Source organism: Planococcus citri, chromosome 3 (assembly GCF_950023065.1).
Source record: "Planococcus citri chromosome 3, ihPlaCitr1.1, whole genome shotgun sequence".
NCBI classification, from domain to species: Eukaryota; Metazoa; Arthropoda; class Insecta; order Hemiptera; family Pseudococcidae; genus Planococcus; species Planococcus citri.
Window position 1 is genome coordinate 62238046 of NC_088679.1, and position 21453 is coordinate 62259498.

A 21453-nucleotide genomic window follows, 5' to 3' on the forward strand; every position below is an offset into this window, starting at 1 on the left:
TTCCGCTAATTACATTAGGTTTTCATATGACCAATAGGAGTTTTTGATCATCGTACATACAATTTAAATATATAAACGAAACAGAAAAATGATAGACGACGAAAAATTAAATACTTTGATAATATCAAACAATCATACAAATTGACAATATAATAATATATAAAATACCTATAACGTTTTTATTATTAAATCCTTGATTTTACATACCACCTTTTGTAATAATTGCAACAGATTTCAGTATTGTAATTACGAATTACGCGAAACAAAACGTTTATAAGCGTGACGGCCTTTTCATGACGAATTTCCGGCTTTTGGTAAAGTTTCATTCATCGATTTATTCTTTTTTTTCTTCAGTAACATCGAATTTATATTCGGATTGGAATAAACGCATGAATCCGACAAGTTTGGCTGTTTCTTCGACTGTGATAGCGTTATAAAGAGATGCTCGAATGCCACCGACAAGCCTATAAGGATTGATCAAGTGTTAAATGTATTAATTAATACACGATAGAGTCAAGACCGATTATGATTTATTAATAAGCGTAATTCACCCACCGATGTCCTTTCAACTGTATCATATTCAGCTGTTCTTCGGCCAACTTGAGGAATTTTTTCTCCACATCGAGCCCTCCTTTTATGCGAAAAGTAACGTTTATTCTGCTTCGGTATTTCGGATGCACGTTATTCGTGTAAAATCCTTCGGAATCGTCAATAACGTCGTACACTAGTTGAGATTTTATGGCGCTCAATTTTTCCATTTCTGCGATGCCACCGTTACGTTTGATGTATTCAAGCACTTTGCCTACTACGTATATTCTGAGGAATAAAAATTACATCGTAAGATTTTTACAAGAGAGTTTGAAGAATTATGGAATGAAGTTCGAACTAACACAAATGTCGGAGGAGTGTTGAGCAACGAATTAATTTTCGCTATGCTCGCGAATTCGAAAATTTTCGGACATTGGGGTAACGAGCCAGCAATTAAGTCTTCTCGAATGATTACTGTAGCAACGCCAGCCGGTCCTAGATTTTTTTGGACTCCAAAAAATATTAAACCGAACTGAAAAATGAGATAATTATTAGAGAAATCGACTCGTTAAATATTGCGATATTCGTATAGTATCTTCTAGTAAAACATGTACCTTCGAGACATCGAAAACTTTCGTAGCTATATTAGAAGACATATCACAGACTATTGGGACATCAATGTTTTCAGGTATGAAAGGAAACTCGAAACCTGTAAATATGCCCATGATAATAATATTATTTTGTGGAAAAGAAATCCATCGCACTGGAGTATTCGATGGCGATACCTTCAACTGTTTCATTTGCGCAGTAATATAAATAAGAAGCTTTTGGGCTCAAATTCCACGTCGACTGATCCGGAAGCTCTTTTCCTGTTTCTAAAGTCAACACTTGGTTCACTGTGCCATATTTTTTCGCTTCTTCAGCAGCAATTTTGGACCAAGTGCCTGGAAAATTAATCTAATACTGAACCATTCTAAAATTCAACGATATAAGAAACTGTGTTCGTGTAATACCAGTGACTATATAATCAGCTTCGCCAGTTCTGGTCATTAAATTGAAAGGGATAGCGGAGAATAAACCGTTTCCTCCTCCATGCATGAATAATACTTTATAATTATCGGGAATATTCCTATAAAATTTTCAATCATTTAGAAAAATGTCACAATTGAGTAAAAAGTGATTTCTTGATTTTCGTAGAATGAAATACCTACAATAACTCTTTAAATAACGATATCGTATTGTTGTGAATATCTTCGTAATTAGCGGCTCGATGACTCATTTCCATAACGCTGATGCCATGATTATTACAATTCAGAATTTCTTTCTGTACTTCGAGTAATACCTGCGAAAATTGAAACGAAATTTTAGCAATATTTCTTTCACAACTTGATTGGTGAAAAAATCATGCGATTTAGATAAAAGAAAAAAGTGTGTAATGGTTATCTCCACGAGTACAGATAATTATTACATAATAAGAAAAAAAACCTCTATAATTGTGATATAATTGTGGAATGATTTTATTTTAGAGATCGTTAAATACATTAAAACCCTCCATTTGCTCGTCGTGGTTCGTTTAATATGTGAGATTAGGATACGAAAAGTTTTAATATAGCAGCGTGAGAATAAGATCTTGCACTAAAATGTGCGTTAGAATGATTGGATTTTTTTGAGTAAACGAGAAAAAATTAAAAAAAAAAAAAAAATTGAAAAGAAGAAAGAAGGATATTAGAGAAAGAATGGGTAATTAATTTTTAATTTATGTACGTAATAAAATGTTCACCTCTCGGGGTAATTTTGCTGGCCCAGCACCAAAATTGATCACTTCTCCAGTCATTGTGGAACAGTCTTCAGGTTCTTCAACAATAAAACCTCACAAATTCTAAAAAAAAATTGACAAAAGTTGTGAAATTGTTCTTGAATAATCTACTACTACAAATTAGCTACGAACTACAGTAAAACTAAGTGTGATGTCATACTCAACATTATCTTTTACGTTTCATTTTATTTTCACTTTTTTTTTTTTCAAGAAAAGACAAGTAATCTAAGGTAAACAATTTTTCGTCACATGAAATGCTTGACTTACAACTTGCTGCATAATTAATAGACAAGAAATTCTTATTCTACACCAGGAATTCACGAGGGTAATCAACTTTAGGACAAATTATAAAATAGAAACAGAAATGCATTTGCAATGCAGACAAGAAATTTAATTTTTTTCTGATTGGTAGCATCTGAGATTTTCTATGCTTATTAAGTCATTAGCCATTATTGACCATTGAGGCTAACTAAACTAAGTAAATGGGCAAAAGGAAAGTGTCATTAGCTTTTGAATCTCTCATGATGGAAAAAATGTGACCAGAAGAAATTTTTTACAGATTTTTTTCTCCAATTAAAATAGGTAGGTAGGTAAAAAATTGTACCTAATCAAAAATTTAAAAAGAATCTATTTTTATTCGAAAAATCAGGGGGTTTGAAAAATTATTGAATTGAATGGATTAAAACTTTTCAATTTCAATAAATTAGCTGAAAACTTGGTGCTCCAAAAAGTACCTGTCTGAATTTATTGCACGTAAAATCCTTTCTCATCGATTCAGCTGTAGATTGGTAGAAAAAGTTATTCGAAAGAAAACCAAAATGATTCAAACACGTGGATAGAAAAACACACTGAAGGAAGCCTACAGAGAACACCGGTTTTCGACTAAGTTTAAGTCCCTACAACATTAAATAATTGAAAAAAAATTCATCAACTTACATCGTTCAGCTCAGCGAATAAGAGATTCTTCAAGATCTTTACAAAATGTCACAAAGACACTTTTTCAACAAAGCAATAACTTGAAACGTGAAGAGAAAATGAACGCATTTGAGGGTACTACTTGTTTATCAAAGGTAAACTACTCGTACAACTGCGGGCTACAATTTAGATAATGAGAAACGTTGTTAATTTATCTAAGTATTTGTAAAATCTAAATTATTGATGGAAGATAAGATAATAAAACGTTGCTGCTAGCAATAGAATAAGGTTTACCTATAATATTATCTGAAGTAATTCTCAGTAAAGAAACGCAATAAATTGTAATAGAATACTTATTAATCAACTGAACCAATCAGCTACCAAATTACTTACCATTTTTAAATCAAATTTCCAAATTCATTACGATTAATTGATCCATTTTCTTGAATGAAAAAATATGAAAATGATCAACATTTTCTTATCAATCTTATCAATTCATTTTTGCTGAGACTGTTGATGACGTCATAGCATCATTTCTGTTTCTTTTTCTTTTCAGAGTTTTCAAATTTCCCTTCGAATTATGTGAAAGTTTTTTGTTTTCGTACAGAAACAACCACTTGATGAGTTATTTTCATTCACGGATTGTTATAAATGAAATCTATCCCAAGCCTAGAAACTCTTTAAGTACCTAATGATTCTCAAAGCTTACAACCAATCATACAAAAAATAATAATATAGAAAATAATTCAGCAATCTTCCAAAAATCTGATTTTGTCAACAAAATAATACACAACATCGCACAATACAACCGTTTATATAATTTATATAAAATTAGAAAATTTAACAATACCTCCGATACGGGTTTCACAATAAGATAAAAATCACGATAAAACATGCCACAAGTTAATAAGTAAAATTTTTTCCAATAAAAACAAATCGGTTACAAAGAAAGAAGAAAAATTACACAAACCAAGCTGCCATAAAATACAAAAGCTAAGAAGAATAAATAAACACAATAATAAAACGTAATAAAGAGAGAAATAACCATAAACAAATTTCTCTAAAATTCTAATCCCTTCCTTTCCTTTTTTAAAAATTTATTATAACAATATAATATGGACGTTATAAATTATCTTATAGTTTAAAAAAGAACCTCGAAAACAGAAGTATTATGTGATAAAAATCAAAATTTACGGAGTACAGGGAGGGGGACTGGGGAGGGAGGTCACATTATTACCAACTACAACCAATAAATTATAATAATTTACATAGTCGATATCTAATTGTCTTACAACTAAAAAAATAGAGAAGGACTTTTGACTTAGGTTTGGATTAAAAGCGTACGCTTTGGAATAATTATTATTCTACGGCGTTGAACATTTTGTAAAATCTCAGTACTTCGAATCGAGCCCGAATTCTTTTAGCTGGAACAGCTGTACGCTTAAAATCACATCGTATTGGACGGATAATTATAAGGACGACGAGAAATTCATTTTGAAACAGCGACGACGACGGAAAATGTACCGGCAGAGAGAGAGAGAAAAAAACACAACTTACATTTATATTGCACTAACCTTTTCAACTAGGAAAAAATAATTTAAATCGAGTGTCATGTGTATTATTGGTTAAGTACTTTTGGAAATGCACCGCTTATAAGTAGATTTCGCGAAAAACATGGCACACGATTTTTTTTTACCGGTGTAAAACGTTCGAGAATAAAACAAAATATAAAGAAAGATAAAATGCATAATTACTTTTGGCAACTTGCGCGTTTCGCCTAATCGCGTACTTATAGTCAGTGTATTGGCAGATAGAAAATATTGGTCGGCTGCGAAGGCCGTGCGTTGTAGAAGAGGAATTTTCCCATTTTGGAAGAATCGATTCGAAATTAGGACATTTTAATGACCACGGATTTCGTATTTGAGAAGAATATAGTAAGTAAGTTGGCTAGTAGAATAAATTTCAGAGAAGCATTTTCAATGTTGGTAAATTTTGGAAGCCCCTGAATTTTTGAAATTGACTTGAATAGGATTCAAAAAATGACAATAATATTGTGAAGCGTAAAATAATTCGAATTTGTAGCAGATTTAATTGAGTATTGAAAATAGCACCTCACTCAGGATCTGAAGCCAACAATATTTTTCGATATGTTAGGGAACCCGTGTTCAAAAATTGCTTCTCTGGTGAACATTTCTAACACTGAAAAATGTTTCCAAGTTTTTTATCGTTTATTTGACGAGAAATTAAATTTTCTTCAAGTTTTTCCTATTTATATCATTATTTTAAGAACCCCTCATTTCACTTGAAAAATATTTTTGGCATCGAAACTGAAATTTATCTTCACCTTAGTTTTTTCTCCTTCTAAAATTCTCATTTTTTACGCAATTCAAGGTCAAAACAAAAACCTGGTCAATTTTTTGAACTCCAGCTCAAAACCTCACAAACTTCAGGCATTCCTTACTATCGCCTTCTTCGAGATTTTCGTCTCATCGATCCTTCCTCGAGGAAAATTCGACTACACGATTAAAAATTAGTTGATTTATACACTCGATATGTACATCATGAAAAAAAAAATTTTAAAACCAACATTGTCACTGGGTTTCAGCAATATGCTTCTATACCATTCTCCTAGGTGACTGAGGGAACCTGCCTTTTGAAGGAGTGCCTCCTCTCATCACATTCACAACTGGACGACGAGCGTTACGCATTTCACGATCCATTTCGATGTCTTCCAGTCTTTGAGTCACGTCTAGTTTTTGTTTGACAGCCAAACGTAGCAACTGGTTCAGTGTTTTCTTCTCATCTTCAGCGGCAGACAGTTGCCTATTAAGTTCATCGACCTGAGTTACGTATTCTTCGCAACGAGCAGCGAACATCGCTCTGAGACCTAGATTGGGAAAATTTTCACTCGATTAATAAAATTGGACTAGGTGAAAACGGGACTCTAAAGGATTCTGAATTACTTGAAAATGTGGCGGCATCTTCTTTCAACGTGCGCAGCTCGTTCCTCAACTTCATCATCGTCTCAGACACGATACCTTTCTCTTTATCGTACTTGGATTTCAAATTATTCAAAGCGTCTTCGGCCGTCGCCTTGTTCGATTTCAATACAGAACGCAGCGTAGCGATTTGTTCGCGTTTGGTAGACAGAAGAGCTTTCAGTTTGATGACCTGTTCTTGTAATTCGTTTATTTCTTCGCTATTCACATTCGACTCGAAAGCTAAAAATCGAAATTAGTACGATGAACTCGACCGCATGAAGAAGAGAAGAGGGATGGTAGACGATGAGATGTATAAATAAACAAATCTTACGTTCGTTGGCTTTACGAGGAGGTTTATTTTTAGCTTTATCGATGGTGGTAGAGACGGCAGCGCGGAGATGTTTTATCTGATCTAAAATCGTTTCTACTTGTTTCGAGATGGAAGATGCATCGGTCAAGCTTTCCAATTCTTTCACTGGTATGTCGGCTTTCAAACGAGCTCTAAGTAGACCAAATTTGGTAATTTCTTCTTTTCCTTTTTCTACCGAAGAATCCGCAGCTGAGAAAAAAAAGCCATTATTAATGCTCAATTCGAGAGTCAAAAGTCAGTGATAGGTGAAGGAAAATCAAGTACTGGTTTCAGCGTGTTTCTCATGATCTAAAATCACTCTGGAAGGTGTTTCTCCGTTAACCGTACAGACATGATGGTATAACTGAGCTAATTCTTCAGTTACCATCAAAAGATCATTTTGAGCTGTATCCAAAGAGGAGCTGGCTTCTCCGGCGAGCTCTCCTAGTAATTGAACGTCTGATTCTAATTCCATTGCTCTTTGCTCGGTATCCAATAACTAAGGGAAATGAATATTTTCAGTAAAGATATAACAAAACATGGGCGAAAGATGGTGAAAATTGAAAAATCCATACTTTATTCTTCACATTGGTCAATTCGTTCTTCAACTGAAGCGTGACTTCTGAACAATTGATCTCGTTTTCGAGATCTTCCAGTTCTTTACGAATCTGTTCGATTTCTTTGGAAGCCAATGCGAACCATTGTTGATATTGTGTTACAGTCAAACTAAGCTGCTCAACTGAAAGCTACAAAAAAAAAAAAATTTGGTGAATTATCGGACAAATAGGTACACTTTTCCCAAAATGTTAAAATGAATTAAATTATTTACTTCGTTTTTAGCAACGATTTTCTGAGCAGCTTGATCTCTGATATGATCTAAAGATTGGATACGAGCTCCTAATTGGACTAATTTCGTCATAAGGCTTTGTAATTCGGCTTGACTTCGTTCAGCAACAGATTGCGATTCTTTCAGGTTCTGAGTAAGAGATACTTTCTCGCTTTCCATCTGTTGAAGGCAGTATTCAAATTAATTCATTTCCAATAAACGCGAAAATATAATTTCGAATCGACATTTCACCTGTTCCAATTGCTTTTCCAATTTTTTCAACTCATTCAAGTGTATTTCACTGAATAAATCGACTTGTTTTCCAGATTCTGCGTTCATGTCGGAATTCGACGATCCATCAGCGTTTGTAGGTAACCTGGGAAGATCATCTTCGCCATCACTTCCGATATTTGGATCATCGGTGATACCTTCAAGGTGAAATTTAATTTTATAGGGATTTTTTCGGAATATGAAAAACATGTTAGATGGGTCAAGGTACCTCGAATACTGAAAGCTAAGTTGCTAAGGTTGTACATCGATTCGTTATTTATTCTACTATCTAGTTCTTTCTTCATAGCATATTTAGCCTCACGTTCGCCCTGAAAAACCCAAGGCCACAGATTAAAGGTACGAGCGAAAAAAAGCACACGTACAAATTACATATAATGGAGATAACAAACCTGTAAAGATTCCAATGCTTCTTCCATCTGCTTCTCGGCAATTTTTTTCAATTTCGTTAGCTCCTCGATTTGCTGTTGGAATACTTCAACGTCTTCTTGCAGTCTTCTAATTTCATGTTTAGCTCCTTCGAATTCAACCTAAAATTCAAATCATATTAGGCTACAGAGTTTCAAGCGAAGGTGAACCAATTCAGACAGCTTACTTGGGATGATTTCAAAACGGAGACTTGTTTTTGTAATGATATGTTTTCTTCTTCGAGTTCGGAGTAGTCAGCAATTAAACGAGTTTCACGGAATTTTATTTCTCTCAGTTCGGCTCGAAGAAATTTCATTTCTGAATCGCTTTCATCTTTTAATTTACTCCATTCGTTATTTTCGTTTATCATACGATTTCTTTCTTCGACAACTCGTTCTAATTCTTGACGCAGCTGTATAGATGATTCCAAATTAGACGTCGATACAAAATATTTAGGTACTTGACGATTTCATCAACTTACCTTATTCACGTCATTTTCTAATTCTAATATTTGAGAGTTCAACGAAGTCTCTCGAGCTGCTGTTTCGGAAAGTAGTGATTCCTCCTGTTCGATGCCAGATTTTGTTGTAACTTTGTGAGATGTTTGGAATTTATCCAGCGCCTAGAATGAAGTAGTAAAGTTGAGAGTGCATAGAGGAACACACCAATATACTGAAAAGAACATACCTCGAGTGTAATATCCAGCTCATGTCTGGTATTCTCGTACAATCCTTCTAGTTCGTCGCATCTCTGCTCCAAGCTCTTTTTCTCTTCCAGCAGACCCAATCCATATTTGGCTGATTGAATATTTTCACTACTTGCTTTATCTAGTTCCCTGGTTAAACGTTCAACTTCTTGCTTCAGCAAGATCACTTCCTCCTCCATGATGAACGATGACGGGAAGATTAAATTCCAAATCGAGTATTTAGTTTCATTTCAACGATCTGATTCTCATGATTTCTAGGCGAAATTTCCGATTTTTAGACCATCCTTCGAGATTGGATTACTGAATGATATGTGGATAATTACTTCAGGTTCTGTAAAACGAAGATACATTCAATCTCTGGTAACGTAAATTATCGAACGATAATTAGAATAAACACGAAATTACCATCATTTTATCCAACAAATTTGTTTGAAAATTGCTATCTTTTTCGGTCTACGTTTTCAATGAATGTGCTCAAGGGGGGAGGAGGTGGTTCAAGTCTCAAAAAAAAACACAGATAAAAATAAATTCTGAAGCAGTGTTGACTTATTTTTTATTTAATTTTCTCTGATTTTTATTGTAAATTTTTGAGATTTTGTTTTTGTTTTTGATTATTTTATTAAATGATTATTAATTTTTTAGAAATTAATTAGAATTATATAAGTCATAAAAATCACATTTTTTCCGAATTTTTTCTGAAAAAATTAGATTTTCGTAATTTCAAAATGTTCAAACAATTTTTCCGATTAGTTTTTTGGCAACACTGCAAAAATTTCAAAATGTTCAGATTTTTCTCTTTTTTCATTTTTTTTGAACAAAATGAGCCATGATAATAAATTTTGATGAAATTTTTGATAAAAAATTCAAATATTCGATACGAAATTAGTTATATTTCGCAAATTTATCCCCGAACCGTTGTGTTAACGTAAAAATTGTTTCAAATCACCAAACACTGGACAGTTTTCTAAGCTTGCGCGTTTTTCCAAGAAGATTGATAAAAAATTTTCGACGAAGAAAAATCGTGCAAACTGATGTTAGTTTTCCCTTAGTTTTCCTATAGTTTCACTTTTAAAATAGTGGTGATATGAACTGAAAGTTACGCAATTATCTGTATTGCGATGTTATTTCTCCATTATGTTAGGTAACATCGCTTTCCATTGCGATTCCTTCGTAATATAAACTGTGTTTTCATACATTATCATCGAATAAAACTCTGGTAAGTTTCGCCTACAATATTTCTGCACCTACGCTTATTACCAAGCTATACTTATTCAACTATGGACTCATTTCGGTTTTCAGAATACATTCCAGACATGGCTTCTACTGCCAAAGGATCTCAAATATCGACATTCGGTAAAATATTCCGTGTGCTGGAGAAGAACTGTGTACCTCACCCGTACAGTATCATCCTCGAGCATAGGCAGCAAGAAAGCGCCCTTTTATTCGAATCGAACGCTATAGCAGTTCTATCTTCGCAAGAATTAGAATCGGTCAAACGTCAATACACTAAAATCCAAGACGCATACGGTTCGCTCGGTATACTACAGTTCAACTCTGGCGATACGACTGTTCTGTTTCTGGTCACTATCACAGCCTGTGTATCGGTGGGTAAAATCTACGAGCACGAGATCTTTAGAATAACTCAAACTTCGTTTATTTCGTTACGAAATCATCCCCAAGATGACGAACTGGTCTCTGATATCAAAAAGTTACTCAATTCCGGCACCTTTTATTTCTCTCGAAGTCCTACTGGAAATAATACGTTCGATTTAACGTTATGTGCGCAACGTCAACGTAAAGGAGCTCCTACGGATAATCGTTTCTTTTGGAACCGTATGTTACACATTTACTTCATCCGGTTTGAAATAGACACGTCATTATGGTTATATAAAATGATGTGCGGTAGCGTTGAAATTCGCACCGTTTATATAAGACATAAACAAGCCAGAGCTGTCATTATTTCACGCCTGAGTTGCGAACGAGCCGGTACTCGGTTCAACGTTCGAGGTTGCAACGACGACGGACACGTTGCCAATTTCGTGGAAACCGAACAAGTAATATATCTAGATAACAAAGTAACCTCTTACATACAAACTAGAGGATCAGTGCCGCTATTTTGGGAACAACCCGGTGTTCAAGTCGGCTCCCATAAGGTGAAATTATCCAGAAGCGTGGAAGCCTCCGGCTCAGCGTACGATAAGCATTTCCTAATGCTGAAAAGACGATATAACGATCAAGTTATCATTAATTTACTCAGCTCCAGCTTGACCGGTAGTCGAGAAGGTGAAGCTTCGTTGAGTCAGATGTTCCAGAATCATCATAATAATTCGGATCATCGCGACATACCTCACGTAGTCTACGACTATCATTCGGAAATTCGAGGAGCTAACAAAAGCTTGAACAAACTCAGAGATCAGATCGACTGTTACATCGCTAAATTCGGATTGTTTTACGCGATAGGCGACGATATCGTATCCGAACAACGAGGCACGTTCAGAACTAACTGTCTAGATTGCCTGGATCGAACCAACTGCGTACAAACTTTCATAGGATTGGAAATCCTAACCAATCAATTGAAGCTGTTGTGCGACGAAGATAACACGCAACAGTTCCAATCCAGATTCGAAGAAGTTTATAAACAAATGTGGATCAATAATGGTAACGAGATTAGTAAAATTTACGCCGGAACTGGAGCCATTCAAGGCGGATCCAAGCTCATGGACGGTGCTCGATCGGCTGCTCGAACTATACAGAATAATTTACTCGATAACAGTAAACAAGAAGCCATCGATGTGTTTCTACTGGGTAACACGTTGAACAGTGATTTATCCGAAAGAGCCAGAATGCTTCTTTCTACCGATACTCTTCACGCCAGCACCACCATTTTACGCGAAATGTGCAAACGGTTCAACGAATACACGTACACGGATAAAATACGAGTCGCTGTTGGTACTTATAACGTGAACGGCGGTAAACATTTCCGTAGTGTTGTCTACAAAGACGTCTCGCTATCCGATTGGCTCCTGGATACCGTTCAAATCGCTAAAACTAAATCCTTAATCGACGCTACGACTACAGACGATGATGAAATCCCTGTCGACATATTCGCCATAGGTTTCGAAGAAATAGTCGACTTGAACGCCAGCAACATTATGGCAGCGAGCTCGGAAAACGCCACTTTATGGGCCGAAGAGTTACAAAAAGTGTTATCACGAGACTATCCTTACGTTCTGCTCACGTACGTTCAATTGGTAGGCGTTTGTTTGTACGTATTCCTTAAATCAGACCTGATACCTCATATAAAAGACGTGGCAACCGATTCGGTGAAAACAGGTCTCGGCGGAGCCACCGGTAATAAGGGAGGTGTTGCAATTCGATTCGTTCTACATTCCACTTCATTATGCTTCGTATGTTCGCATTTCGCCGCTGGCCAATCTCAAGTCCACGAGAGGAACGCCGATTACGCCGAGATAACCAAAAAGATCGCTTTCCCGATGAGCAGAACGTTACAATCGCACGATTACGTATTCTGGTGCGGTGATTTCAATTACCGAGTTGATATGGATAAAGAAGTCATGAAAGACCTGATACGTAACAACATGCTGGACGACGTGCTCGAAAATGATCAACTATTGCAGCAGAAAAAAGAAAACAAAGTGTTCGAGGAGTATCTAGAAGGCGAAATAACTTTCCCACCGACCTACAAATACGACCTATTCTCCGACGATTACGATACCAGCGAGAAATGCCGAGCTCCTGCGTGGACCGATCGAGTATTATGGAGAAAACGTAAAATGTACCCGGAAGAAGACCAAACGGACGATTGGAATCCGGGTAAATTAATCCATTACGGTCGAGCCGAACTGAAACAAAGCGATCATCGTCCGGTCATCGCCATCTTACAGGTAGATATCCGTAAAGTGGACTCGCAACGTAGAGATCAAGTATTCGAGAACGTACTTCAATCAGTCGGTCCTCTCGATGGCACGATCGTGCTACGAATGCGAGACTCCAGTCTGGATATATCGAGCGTATTCGACGACTCGTTCATGGCGGAATTGCTGCAAAAATTATCCGTCTTTGGTGACGTAATATTGGTGAGATTCGTCGAAAACGTCATGTGGGTGACGTTCAACAACGGTCGTTCTGCTGTAGAGGCACTTCACAGCGGAGGCCTCGAAATCAACTCCCACCAGTTGGAAATCACGCTGAAATCTCCCAATTGGATACAGCAGACTATGAACGAGATTAACATCTGTAACGATAATACAATCTCGCTGTACGAAAGCGCCGATTTGAATATTGACCCGAAATCTCTCCAGAGACCCGATAAACGCCCCGATAATAAACCACCGCCATCCAGACCACCGGCTCCGATTATCAGACCGAAAGCCGGAGTGTTTAGTATACCTGCCAATCTACACCAGCCTTTGCAACCCACTGTCGTCGATACCACGGCGGAGAAATTAGCCGACAAGTGTAATATCGCCGGAGATCAACCACCTCCTATACCTCAGCGCAATTACCCTTCTTCGTCGGCTAAATCTCAAAAAGAGCCTAGTGAAGCGCCGCCTCCTGTGCCTGCTCGAATGGGAGCGCCCCCGATACCACCGAGATAAGTGGAAATCATCTTGGAAGTATTTTTTTTACGTTGTGTGTAACATATCGGAGTTTGAAGATTTCATTTTTATATTATGGTATTATGTTTACTTGTTTAAATTTTCTTTTTAGAGCAGAGATGTTTCTAATCTGAATTTTTTGGATTTTTTTGGAGTAGGGAGAAAAGAAGAAGACTTATTACGAATTCGAAAACTAAATCGTCTGAACTGAAGATCATTGAACCGAGTTTGAAGTATTTTTATACGATTTTTTTTTCAATGCAATGGCCCAAAAATTGTGTACAAAAATTCAGTTTTTAAAAAAATGAATCGTTGAATGAAAAATCTTGACAATTATTTTTTCATCGTAAAACTGAAACTAGCTCGAAGCATTAGAACACACGATACATATACCTACTATTACATGAATTATGTTTAAAAATATTATATACGTATAAAGAATAAAGTTTTTACTAGTCACACGTATATCGTTACCAATAATGATGCGTTATTATTTAGTATTAAAGACTGTGAGTTTAAACGTTTTAAGTATCATGTATTATATAGACCGATATCTAGAGCGTTTTTTATTATAATATTAATCCTCTCTTCCTTCTTCATCTTTATTACCAGCTCAGTTACAATACCATGCTGGATTTTTTTTTCCAGAACCCATCGACCTGTTGTATATTATGTAAGCACACTTTCAATTATACAAATTATTCGCCAACACGGTCGATGACGATAAAAACGAATCAGTTTTTTATTTGTTTTGTTTTCGTAGCTCTAATTGACAGTCTCATTAAATATTTCGGCGCTTATTCGAGTATAAATTATAATTGTTATTCGTTAAATTATGCATACCATGAATTTGCTATCGATATTTCTTTTAAGTAAATAATATTCACATTTTAATCTGTTACAAATGTACGTACGTATTATGTATTATGTCTACAATCAGAGTTATTGTTTTTTTTTTTTTTTTTTTTTTTTTAAATAGGTGTTTAGAATACCTGTTGAGAATTCGTTCATTATTTTATTATGTTTCCATTTTACCAATACATACTAAGTATCAACACATTTTTATACACCATACTATATACATAACTCGATCGAATTCGAAGAAAAAAAAATATACCGTTTTAGCTTAATTATTCTTATATATTGTTTATTCGTGTATTTCGTTCGTTGTGTATCTCATTTATTTTCAAGTGTTGAACATAATTAATTTTGTTAATGTTACCTACCTATTTTTTTCTCGTATTTACCATTTTTAGTAGAATAAAATTCCCATAATACTCTCATGTTGAAATAAAATTCAAACTGGTAAAGTAATTTTGCTTATGCGAAGCTTTTAATAAATTGTTACGCTTTAATAATTATCTACTTTGTATTTTTTTTGTCTGATTTTTTTATTCACAAGACCCGCTTCAGGGTCCCAGAATATCAATTTCATAAAGGAGGAGCCCCATAAGGCAATTTTTTGGCCCAGGCAGTTATCGACTCGACAAATCTTAAAATTATGTTGTAATAAATAACTATCCCAAATACGAATCCGTGGTTAGTTGACCCAAAATGACCATTTTTTGGGCTCCAGGGGTTCCCAAAGTTGCGGGTAAAAAAAGAATTTTAGGAACCACTGAAAATTTGCAAAAACTTTCTTAGCGTAAAATATCTGTTTGAACCCGATAAACGTTATGCGGGGTGATTTTCCCATTTTCGACCCTCAGGGACAGAAAGGGGGGGGTCAATTTTTGGAAAATTTCAGATCACCATTTTGAACCTACCCCTTTAAACCGCGCTAAGAAGCTTTTTACAGTTTATTAGTTTTGAAAAGACCTCCATCCTACCAAATTTTGAGCTCAATACAATTTTTCGCTGGTAATGAAAAATCCAATTTTTCCGATTTTTCGTAATTTCGATATTTTGGGAACCCCTGGAAAACTAGAAACTTGCGATTTGCGCCAAATGTAATGTTTTGAGGTACATAATTATATATTCAATTATCTAGATGATAAAGTTTAATTAAGCTCCCTCTACACTCGTAATTTTGAACCCTTTTTTTAGAGCCCCCTCCCATTTTAGGCACCCCTAAAAAAGACGTTTATGCATATTTCTTCAAGTAAATTGAAGAATTTATATTTAAAACACACTATAGCAAGTGCTCGATAATTTTTCACTTGATTTTTTCTGTAACTCTCATGATTGAGCTTTTTTGCAGGGTCAAATTCAGGGATGAGATTTTACTCTTCAAAATTCACGATTTCAACGAAATAAAATCTCAGAATTTGGCCCAAAAAAGTTCATTATGAAAGTGACAGGAGAAATCACTGCCTCCGATTTGAACAGGATCGCGATTTTTGAAGAGAACATGATCTGAAACTCCTATAAGCAAAAATTCGGCTGCCCAAATTGATTTTTCGATTTTTGGCGAATTTTGGAAAATTCTAAATTAAGGGTGGAGTAGTGGAGTAATTGAAAAATACTCGGGGAGGCGCATACGGATCGCTTGCACCCCCTGCCGATCCTCCGGAACAACTTTTTTTTTTAAGGGGGAGTCCTAAGGAATATTTCTAGCCCTTGTCCTAAACAAAAAGTAGTCCTACTTACAAAATGGCGGCCCTTTTGATTGACAAGTCAGCCGAAATCACAGATTTTGCGTTCCAACATAGGACTAGCATGACATTTTTAAAACCGTACAAAGGTAGATCGAAAGAGCAGGCAAAAATTCATCACCTGTCACAATTTCAAGTGCTAAAGTACCTTTTTCGATTTTTGGTGAATTTTAAAAATCAAATTTTGGCCAAAATGTGAGAAAAAATCAAAATTTTACCAAATTAACCCAGAAAGTTGAAATTTGGGATTTACCCAATTTTCGAGCTGCCAAATCGATTGGAAACTGTTTCAAACCGTTTTGAGCAGTTCTGGAGCCTCCATCAGACTTTTGAAACTCGAAATTCTCACAAAATTTCATCAATGGAGTTGAAAAGTCGAAATTAATTATGCAAACTGATTTCAATATGCTGTGAGGTCGACTGCAGGTAAATTTCAAGTCGTTTTAGAGCCTCCAGCGATTTTCATAAAATCGCTGGAGCCTCCAGTAGATTTTTGAAACTCGAAATTCCCACAAAATTTCATCAAATGGAGTTGGAACGCCAAAATTAATTCTGCAAACTAATTTCAAGTCGTTTTGGAGCCTCCAGCGATTTTTTGAAAATTACTGGAGCCTCCAGTATATTTTTGAAACTCATTTCATCAAATAGGGTTAGCAGCCGAAATTTACTCTGCAAACTAATTTCAATAAGTACAATAATTGAATAATATGAAGTCGACTGCATGGTGGTTTCAATTGGTTTTGAAGCTTCCAGCTACTTCTTGAAAATTTCTATTCTCCTGAAAACGCCATGAAACCTTTCAAAAGTCACTGGAGGCTCCAAAATTACATGAACCCACCTGAAGTTGTCTTCAGAGGGTGTTAAAATTGGAGTGTACACTTAGTTCATTTCAGCTTTCCATCTCCATTTTGATGAAATTTTGGGGGAATTTCGAGTTTCCAAAATCTACTAGAGGCTCCAGCAATTTTCAAAAAAACGCTGGAGGCTCTAAAACGACTTGAAATTTACCTGCAGTCGACTTCACAGCATATTGAAATCAGTTTGCATTATTAATTTCGACTTTCCAACTCCATTGATAAAATTTTGTGAGAATTTCGAGTTTCAAAAATCTGATGGAGGCTCCAGAACTGCTCAAAACGATTTGAAACAGTTTCCAATCGATTTGGCAGCTCGAAAATTGGGTAAATCCCAAATTCAACTTTCTGGGTTAATTTGGTAAAATTTTGATTTTTTCTCACATTTTGGCCAAAATTTGATTTTTAAAAATTCACCAAAAATCGAAAAAGGTACTTTAGCACTTGAAATTTTGACAGGTGATGAATTTTTGCCTGCTCTTTCGATCTACCTTTGTACGGTTTTAAAAATGTCATGCTAGTCCTATGTTGGAACGCAAAATCTGTGATTTCGGCTGACTTGTCAACCAAAATGGCTGCCATTTTGTAAGTAGAGCCACTTTTTTTTTAGGACAAGGGCTAGAAATGTTCCTTAGGACTTTCCCTTTAAGAAAAAAGTTGTCCCGGAGGATCGGCAGGGGGTGCAAGTGATCCTTATGCAGGCCCCCCGACTAAAATCACCACTTGTAAGTCGCCGGAGTAAATTTCTGATCTTTCTGTCTAGAGATGGTGATGAATAATGCTTACTTTTTGTATTCATTTGAAACAATTTCAAACCGATGAAAATTTTGATGCACTGTAGGCCTATTTTGTTCTCCTGCGGTCAGATTGATATGCAACCATAATAACATGATGCTATTTCAATTCAATTGCATCCTCGTCATTTTGAAGGAACTAGATTACTGTAGTTTTTAACGAAGTGATGAATTGACGATGTTTTGTTCAATTTCAGGTTATGAAAAATGAAGAAGTTTTTGGAAATTGTTCCTTGATCGTTTTAGATGCGAATTTATCTGAGGATACCATCAGTTGCATCTTGACTCTGGCTCAAGAAAAACATATTCCTGGTTCGTATAGTAATCAAAGTCAGATCTCTATGTAATATTATGAAATGATGAGTTTGCTTATAATTTTGAAGGAGGGGAGGGAAGGGAATGAGAGAAGAGGGCGAGTTGAAAAAAAACGATAAAAAATTTAAACAGCTACGTAGCCATACCTACACAACAGTCTTCCAAGAGGTAGGTACCTACCTGGGTAAAGGGTGAGAACGTTTTGAAATTCAAAGCCACGATTTTCTAGAATAATCTTGAATTTTATTAGGAAAAATCAAGCGTAGGTCTTTTCTTCAGATTTTGTTTTCTACAAACTACTAGAAAATATTTCGTTTGTAAAATTGTTTCATTTCCGATGGATTTTCTAAACTGAGAAATCTGACCTTTTTTTTTGAAATTGCAATCTAATTTATCTGTTGAGCAAATCTTGAAAAAAAATTGGTTCATTTTTTGGCATCTCAATGAACTTTATGTTATTTTTCTATCAATATACCCATCCCCTCATTCATTTTAAATCAATCAATTCAGATATATTTTTCACTCGAAATTTCGAATTATTAAAACAATAAAATTTCTCAAATTTATTAGGTAGGTAATTTGTTTAAATGGTATTTTTGTTACAGTCTGGTTGGAACCAACCGATCCCTGCATCGCGACGAAACCATTTCACGTCACCAGATCGCCTGATCAAATCCACTATTGTTCTCCGAATCTACAAGAATTGCAAAAAATCGTCTCGTATCTGAATGGAACTCCAATTTCGAACATTAGCGCGAACAAGAACGATGTAAACGAAGTCATAACCGAAGCTCGAGATTTATCTCTACGTTTACTGCCATTGATACCGAACATGATGGTAACTCTGAGTAGACACGGAATTCTGGTAAGCTATACCTAACTTTTAACCTAATAAAAAGGATCTCTAATCGTTTAAAATTATTTCAATTACGAGTGGTACATAATGTTGGTTTGGGCGGTATACGTTTGCAATATGTAGGTACCTATACCTATAGTCCTATACTCGTATGATTAATTGTTTGACAGATGGTGACGTTAAAGCAGGATAAACCAAAGGCGACGTATTACAAAGCTATTGAACTAAATTCCATAGAAAATGTATCAGGAGTCGGCGACTGGTAAGGATAAAAGCTTTCTATTTTATTTGAAAAATTTTTTATTCGAAAATCGATAATAAAACGTATATTATGTATCTTTATAATAATACCTACAGATTTTGTTAATCACGACGGATTTCTCACTTTCTTTTTTTGTCTCTTCTTATATTGATTAGCTTGGCATCTGGGTACATCGCGGCGATGTTGAATGGATGTGCGGAGAGTGATTGCGTACGTGTTGGTTTAAATGCTGCAGTTCAATCTCTTCTTTCATTGCAAACTGTTCCGGATGGATTACGTTATGGTGTGATTGAGAAGCCGGTGTCGAGTATCGAGATACCCTTAACAGGTAAATGCTCTGATTTGAGGTATGAGAGACTTAAAATAGGCGAGTGGAAGGGAATGCGAAATTTTTTTCAATTTTTTTAGAACTGAAAAGAGGCATTGTCGCGAGTAATATATTACCTATTTACATTTGTAGCATGTTAGTTAGAGTGTAGCTTTCTAGTCGGAAATAGGTATTTCCCGGATAAATTAATTTGAACTTTTTGTTTTCAGGTGAAGTGAACGTAGGATGAGGATCCCCAAAAAAAGAAAAGAAAACTGAGGATGTGATATTTGTTATGAATGATTTTTTTATTTTAATTGTATGGGCAAAGAATGAATATATTTTTTTATTATTATTTTAGAGGCTGGTTGTTCTTATATTAGTATTTACCAATGTCAACTGTATGATGTATATTATGTGTGGTTAATAATTATTGAGCAGTGTTCATATATTTTTTTAAAATTTTTAATCAGAACCAGATACGATATTTTAATTAAAAATGAGGGCATTGAAATTAATTATTTTATTTTTTTTAAATTAATTTACTCGAATAATTTTTAATCTAAATAAAAGATCAGAAAAAAATACATGTAGGACATAATAATTTATAATTTTATTTAGTCGGGGAGCCCGCTTAAGGATCTATTGCACACCCCCGGGCGACCCTCTGGGACAACTTTTTTCTTGAAGGGGAAGTCCTAAAGAATATTTATAGCCCTTGTCCTAAAAAAAAGTGGCCCTACTTACAAAATGGCGACCATTTGGATTCACAGGTTAGCCGAAATCGCAGATTTTGCGTTCCAACATAAGACTTGCACAAAATTTTTCAAACCGTACAGAGGTACCTAGATCGAAAGATTTGGTGAATTTTCAAAAATCAAATTTAGGCCAAAAATGAGGGAAAAAATCAAAATTTTATCAAATTGACCAAGAAAGCTGAAATTTGGAATATACCCTATTTTCGACATGTCAAATCGATTGGAAACTGTTTCAAACCGTTTTGAGCAGTTCTGGAGCCTCCAGCAGATTTTTAGAACTGGAAATTCCCACAAAATTTCATCAAATGGAGTTGGATAACCGAAATTTACTCTGCAAACTAATTTCAATACGCTACGAAGTCGACTGCAGGAGGATTTCAAGTTGTTTTGGAGCCTCCAGCGATTTTTCGAAAATTACTGGAGCCTCCAGCAGATTTTTGAAACTTGAAATTTCCCCAAAATTTCATCAAACGGAGATGGAAAGTCGAAATTCATTCTGCAAACTAATTTCAATACGCTATATGAAGTCAACTGCTGCTGGATTTCAAGTCGTCTTGGAGCCTCCAGCGACTTTTTGAAAGGTCGTATGGCGCTTTTTGGAAAATTGAAATTTCCGAAAAGTAGTTGGAAGCTTCAAAACTATTTGAAACCACCTTGTAGTCGACTTCACATCGTATTGAAATTAGTTTTCGAAGTAAATTTCAGCTTGTCAACTCCATTTGGTAAAATGTTGCGGAAATTTCAAATTTCAAAGATGTACTAGAGGTTCCAGTAATTTTCAAAAAAACGCTGGAGGCTCCAAAATGACTTGAACCCACCTGAAGTCGTCTTCATAGGGTGTTAAAATTCAAGTGTGGAGTAAATTTCAGCTTTCCATCTCCATTTGATGAAATTTTGTAAAAATTTAATTTTTAAAAAATCTGCTGGAGGCTCCAGTAATTTTCAAAAAATCTGCAGGAGGCTCCAGAACTGCTGAAAACGGTTTGAAACAGTTTCCAACCGATTTGACATGTCGAAAATAGGGCATATCCCAAATTTCAGCTTTTTTGGTCAATTTGGTAAAATTTTGATTTTTCCCCTCATTTTTGGCCTAAATTTGATTTTTGAAAATTCACCAAAAATCGAAAAACGCACTTTAGCACTTGAAATTTTGACGGGGGAACTCCTTTTGATTTCAGCGTAGAAAACATATCAAAATCAATACAGCGGAGGCCGAAAAACATATAAAATGCAAGACCCCATTCTCTACCCATTTGTTCGGAATTGATTCTTGAAAA

General features: G+C 35.4%; 4 protein-coding genes across 5 annotated transcripts in view; 2 read left to right on the forward strand and 2 right to left on the reverse strand.

Moving 5' to 3' along the window:
• The window catches only part of LOC135841833 (uncharacterized), a 40988-nt gene extending 21210 nt beyond the window's left edge, over positions 1-19778 (forward strand). The window contains exons 3-7 of the mRNA XM_065359032.1: positions 17876-17990; positions 18599-18858; positions 19020-19111; positions 19267-19439; positions 19649-19778. Coding sequence (XP_065215104.1) covers positions 17876-17990; positions 18599-18858; positions 19020-19111; positions 19267-19439; positions 19649-19668 — 660 coding nt within the window. The 3' untranslated portion in view covers positions 19669-19778. The remainder of the gene's footprint in view (positions 1-17875; positions 17991-18598; positions 18859-19019; positions 19112-19266; positions 19440-19648) is intronic.
• LOC135841832 (probable phosphoserine aminotransferase) lies at positions 102-3795 on the reverse strand. Of its 2 annotated transcripts, XM_065359030.1 has the most exons (10): positions 3653-3795; positions 3281-3438; positions 2309-2407; positions 1740-1870; positions 1542-1657; positions 1314-1472; positions 1143-1237; positions 891-1060; positions 556-816; positions 102-464 (listed from the first exon to the last, which is right to left on the reverse strand). In XM_065359030.1, the coding sequence occupies exons 3-10, from the start codon at positions 2360-2362 to the stop codon at positions 335-337; spliced, it is 1116 nt and encodes a 371-aa protein (XP_065215102.1). In that variant the 5' UTR covers positions 2363-2407; positions 3281-3438; positions 3653-3795; the 3' UTR covers positions 102-334. The 2 variants fall into 2 exon arrangements, with proteins under 2 accessions (XP_065215102.1, XP_065215103.1); XM_065359031.1 differs by lacking the exon at positions 3281-3438 and having other exon boundaries at positions 3653-3715.
• Positions 4058-9359, reverse strand: BicD (protein bicaudal D). The gene is made up of 13 exons (XM_065359028.1): positions 9223-9359; positions 8799-9148; positions 8593-8733; positions 8299-8523; positions 8096-8233; positions 7915-8014; positions 7668-7843; positions 7419-7595; positions 7165-7335; positions 6875-7088; positions 6572-6799; positions 6223-6480; positions 4058-6146 (listed from the first exon to the last, which is right to left on the reverse strand). The coding sequence occupies exons 2-13, from the start codon at positions 8994-8996 to the stop codon at positions 5875-5877; spliced, it is 2298 nt and encodes a 765-aa protein (XP_065215100.1). The 5' UTR covers positions 8997-9148; positions 9223-9359; the 3' UTR covers positions 4058-5874.
• Synj (synaptojanin) lies at positions 9646-14797 on the forward strand. The gene is made up of 2 exons (XM_065359026.1): positions 9646-10033; positions 10117-14797. The coding sequence occupies exon 2, from the start codon at positions 10131-10133 to the stop codon at positions 13434-13436; it is 3306 nt and encodes a 1101-aa protein (XP_065215098.1). The 5' UTR covers positions 9646-10033; positions 10117-10130; the 3' UTR covers positions 13437-14797.
• Positions 19779-21453: the final 1675 nt, after the last annotated feature.